This window comes from Alosa sapidissima, chromosome 3, assembly GCF_018492685.1.
Source record: "Alosa sapidissima isolate fAloSap1 chromosome 3, fAloSap1.pri, whole genome shotgun sequence".
Taxonomy (NCBI): Eukaryota; Metazoa; Chordata; class Actinopteri; order Clupeiformes; family Clupeidae; genus Alosa; species Alosa sapidissima.
In genome coordinates, this window is record NC_055959.1 from 23,215,147 (window position 1) to 23,219,710 (window position 4,564).

The 4,564-nt window shown below is 40.8% G+C and overlaps 1 protein-coding gene across 1 annotated transcript; it reads left to right on the forward strand.

Annotated features, from left to right (window-relative positions):
- Positions 1-204: 204 nt before the first annotated feature.
- LOC121706003 (alpha-(1,3)-fucosyltransferase 7-like) lies at positions 205-4,329 on the forward strand. Its single transcript, XM_042087413.1, has 2 exons — positions 205-297; positions 2,819-4,329. The coding sequence occupies exon 2, from the start codon at positions 2,841-2,843 to the stop codon at positions 3,918-3,920; it is 1,080 nt and encodes a 359-aa protein (XP_041943347.1). The 5' UTR covers positions 205-297; positions 2,819-2,840; the 3' UTR covers positions 3,921-4,329.
- The last annotated feature ends 235 nt before the right edge of the window (positions 4,330-4,564 follow it).

Sequence of the window (4,564 nt, forward strand, 5' to 3'; positions counted from 1 at the left end):
GACTAACATTTGTTTCCATTTACATTTTATTGAGCTCCCTAGCCAGGAGATTAAAATTTCTGTCATGGACTAGTCAGCCACTACAATGACCCAATTCATATCATTTGACAGATCCTGGCCATCCTGCGCAGTGATCATTACAGTCACCTGAGATAGGGATATAGATATACGGGGCGGGGCGGTTGGTTGGCATCCAACCTCAGAACAATACAATCCTGAATGTCATTCTGGAGTAACAGCCAGAGCAAGTACCTCATAAGGGCACAGTTTGCAGGTGTTCTACACTTCCATCAAAGGGTAAGGAAGCTTATACCATCTTATATGAAATGAGGAGGAAAAATAGAGGAAAAATGACTTGAAAGCATTTGGGTTGGATTTTTTGCTCGGAGAATTGTGACTTGACCTCACTATCATATTCTTCAACCTCCCTTGCAACAGCACAAGAGACGAATTTTACTCATTAAAAATAGGCAAGTTCATTTATGACCAGTGGTGGAGGAAGTACTGAAACTCAGTACTTAAGTAAAAGTACAAATACACAGATAAATATTTACTTTAGTAAAAGTAAAAGTACCACAATGACAACCCTACTTAAGTAAAAGTAAAAAGTACCTGCTTTTAAATGTACTTTAAGTATTAAAAGTAAAAGTATTTGCATAATGATTTATTCTCTTAATATCTATATTCTAAAAGGAAAAATCAGTATGGGCTGTGGCATTTTAATTAAGCTAGTTTTAGATTATACTCGACTAGATAGTTTTAAGTTAATGCAATTGTGCTTACCATCTGTGGCGCAGTTTACATTCTGACCTACAATTCTAGAGACTGTAATTCTGGTTATCTACTAGGGTGATCTGCTGAGTAATATCATTCAGCAAAACACGAGAGCCTGAAGTTTAACGGGGTAGACAAGGGAAACGTCGGGTGGATCGTAATGCCAATTATGCTGATTGAACAGAAACGTTGCTGAGAAAGGTGTCTTTATGATTAAGTTCAGTTTCACTTGCGCAGACGCATAGACATTGAATGAGCTCTCACGTTACCCCCCAATTGTAGGCTATGCATCTTTATTTAATCACACACAATTAAGGAATATTTCCTAATCTGGAAAATGTTACGTTTTTTCCGGCCACCGGTTCATTAATAGTCTACCATTCATTTGTGCCGCAAATGATCAGACGTGTGACAGAAGCATGGGCATAGCCTGTAACTTCGCTGATCCGCGGATAGCAATCTCATCGGAGAGGAGGCCCTAACGCTGCAGATAACAGACAGAGAAAGGCACAGAACACAGTTGCATGTACAGTGTAGCCATGGGTCTGGTGAATATAGCCTACCGAATGCAGATGGCTACAAGCTCACGCTTTGCCTGGTCTAGACTAGAAGCTTATGTTTCTAAGAATGCACGTAGCGCTCCAGAATCTTTGGTAGCAACCCCCCGGTAAAACAAACGTGTTTGTCAGAGAGAAAAAAAAAACTGATCATAAAATGTATCGTAAAAAGGAACGATGGTGTTGTAGAAATGTAGCGGAGTAAAAGTACAGATAATTGCTGTAAAATGTAACGAAGTAAAAGTCAAAAGTATGCACTATAAATTTTACTTAAGTAAAGTACAAATACGTGGAAAATTTACTTAAGTACAGTAACGAAGTATTTGTACTTCGTTACATTCCACCACTGTTTATGACTAAATTAATGCTATAGAAACACCAGCCTGTGACATTTTCCTTCTTGCTCAACCATAGTAAGCAGTTCTATTAACTTATTTATGTGTTTCCTGTATTTTTTTCCGAGCTGATCTCATGAACACACTTTTTTGGGAGGTTGGGATTTTTAAAGATGACCGGCATGAAGGCATTAAAAGTCCAATGGTCCAGGTGTATGTCCATAAAAGTCATATATATAAGTATATATACTCTTTTGATGCCGTGAGGGAAATTTGGTCTCTGCATTTATCCCAATCCGTGAATTAGTGAAACACACTCAGCACACAGTGAGGTGAAGCACACACTAATCCCGGCGCAGTGAGCTGCCTGCAACCACAGCGGAGCGCGGGGAGCAGTGAGGGGTTAAGTGCCTTGCTCAAGGGCACTCCAGCCGTGACCCACTGGTCAGGGCTCGAACCGGCAACCCTCCGGTTACAAGTCCAGAGTGCTAACCAGTGGGCCACGGCTGCCCATAAGAGGTCTGAAGTCCTATGACTGACCAAAGGATGTACAGTGCCTATTGCTAAAGTTGACTAAAAAGAGGAATAAAAAAAATTATCTTTTGGAAATGGATCTTAATGTCTTAATTAAAGGTGCTCTAAGCGAAGCTGGGTAATGTCGCTTCTGTTGACTTTCAAACAAAACAGAGAGCTAGCTCGCTACTTCCTCCCCCTCCCTCCCGTGCTGCTCCCGTGCAATTGAAACTCTAGGTTTGCCCAGGTTGTTTTTGTTGCCGTTTTTGGAGCCTGTGCTGTCCACAGAGATCATGTTTTTTTACAGTGTATTCAGGACACAGACAGCTAGCAGTTGGTTAGGTGATGTTTGCTTGCCCAGGGGCACAGGACCAGTAAGGGGCCCTGGACACAGTCAAAATATTATTTTATCAGACATCAGACCTTTAGTTCCTTACATCCAACAAAAACATTTTACCTATGTTCATAACTTTGCAACTATTCAAATGGATGCAACAATATAATGAGTGAGAGTGGTCTGAGGAGGAAGGGAGATTAGAGATTGCAACTGCTGAGTGGTACTGTAATATGATTAAGCATCCAGTCTGTATTATTTGATATTTTTTTTTATTTGTGCTAATTTGTTGTTTTGTTTTACAGCAAAAATAATCGGAAAACTAATATGCTGGACTTCTGTAGCCACAGATGTACACTGCTGGCTGCCTTCTTTGTCTGTCTCACGCTTTTTGGCAGTTTGCTTATCCAGTGGCCACTGTTTTTTAAAATGAAAATGACCTCAAGAATTGAAACTGAAGTCATTGACATGAATATTAATGCCAAAAACACAACTGTTTTAGTGTGGTACTGGCCTTTTGGAGATAAATCTAGTGTGGATGGTAATGTGTGTTGGGAGAGGTTTGGCATACCAAACTGCAAGTTGGTGGACGATCGGTCCATGTTCTCTCAAGCAGATTTTGTGGTTTTCCACAACCGTGAGCTAATTCAAGGCCAACAAAGACTGCCTGTAGACCAGACCCGACCACGGAGGCAGAAGTGGGTATGGTTCTCACTGGAAAGTCCAGCACATAATGGTAATGTGAAGCCCTTTGCTGGGCACTTTAATTGCACCATGTCTTACCGCCGTGATGCAGATATCTATACACCATATGGCAGTTTGGTACCCCAGGACTTCGGTACTGGATTGACAGTTGAGGATTTCATACCAAAGAACAAGTCGTCTATGGCTTGTTGGGTTGTGAGCAATTTTGCAGCCCACCATAAGAGAACTGCTGTTTACAACAGACTGAAAACAATTATACCAGTGAATGTGTATGGTGGAGCACTGAATAAGCGCCTTGATGGTAATGTTCTGTTACCCACAATCTCTCACTGCTACTTCTACCTGTCTTTTGAGAACTCCATTTTCAAAGACTACATCACAGAGAAGTTGTGGTACAATGGCTTCATGGGTGGAGCAGTGCCTGTAGTTTTAGGTCCACCACGGGAACAGTATGAGGCGGTGGCACCAAAAGACTCCTTCATCCATGTGGACGACTTCCCCTCATTAGAGGAGCTTGGAAAGTTCCTGAAGAGTCTGGCGGAGGATAAGGAACGCTATGCCTCATACTTCAACTGGAAACTGAAGTATACGGTAAAGCGATTTGGCGATTGGAGGGAGGAATTTTGTAAAATTTGCCCCAAAGTCAGTAGCTTACAAAAGCATAAGGTCTATGAGGACTTACATACTTGGGAATGGCAATAAAATCAAAGGAATCAAAACACCAACAAAAAGTAATTGTCTGTGACCTGCACCTTTTTTCTTATCTTTACACAAAGTCTATACAAGGTCAAGGTGACTTTATTATCCCCAAGGGGCAATTATTTTCACAGCCAGCAGACAGACATAAGGACAAGACACACAAAAAATACATAAAAATACTCACAGTATCTAAAACACAATAATAAAAATAAATATAGTTAAAACAGTTTTGGCAGACTGAAAAATGGAAACGGAAGTCGGGATAAAAGAGTTTCTGAGTCTATTGGACCTGCATCTGGGCATGGAGTACCTACGGCCTGAGGGGAGCTTAAACTGGCAGGACGGCTATGGTCATTAAAGGGCAATGAAATTAAAGGGCAAGGCCACATTGGTGGACGCCGGGGCTTGAACCCCCAACTTTATGATGTTAACCCGGCTCCCTATCCACTACACTACCTCTGCCCAGTGGTATTGCAATACCGTCAATTCAAAAATATAATTTAGATATGCGTGTTTACTATGAACAAACCATTTTTAACTGTGTGTATACATGATTTACAGATGAGAATTTATGTAGGAATAATGCTTTACAAACAAAGAATACAGCATTTAATAATAGTTTACAGATGTTTAATAAATGCTTAACA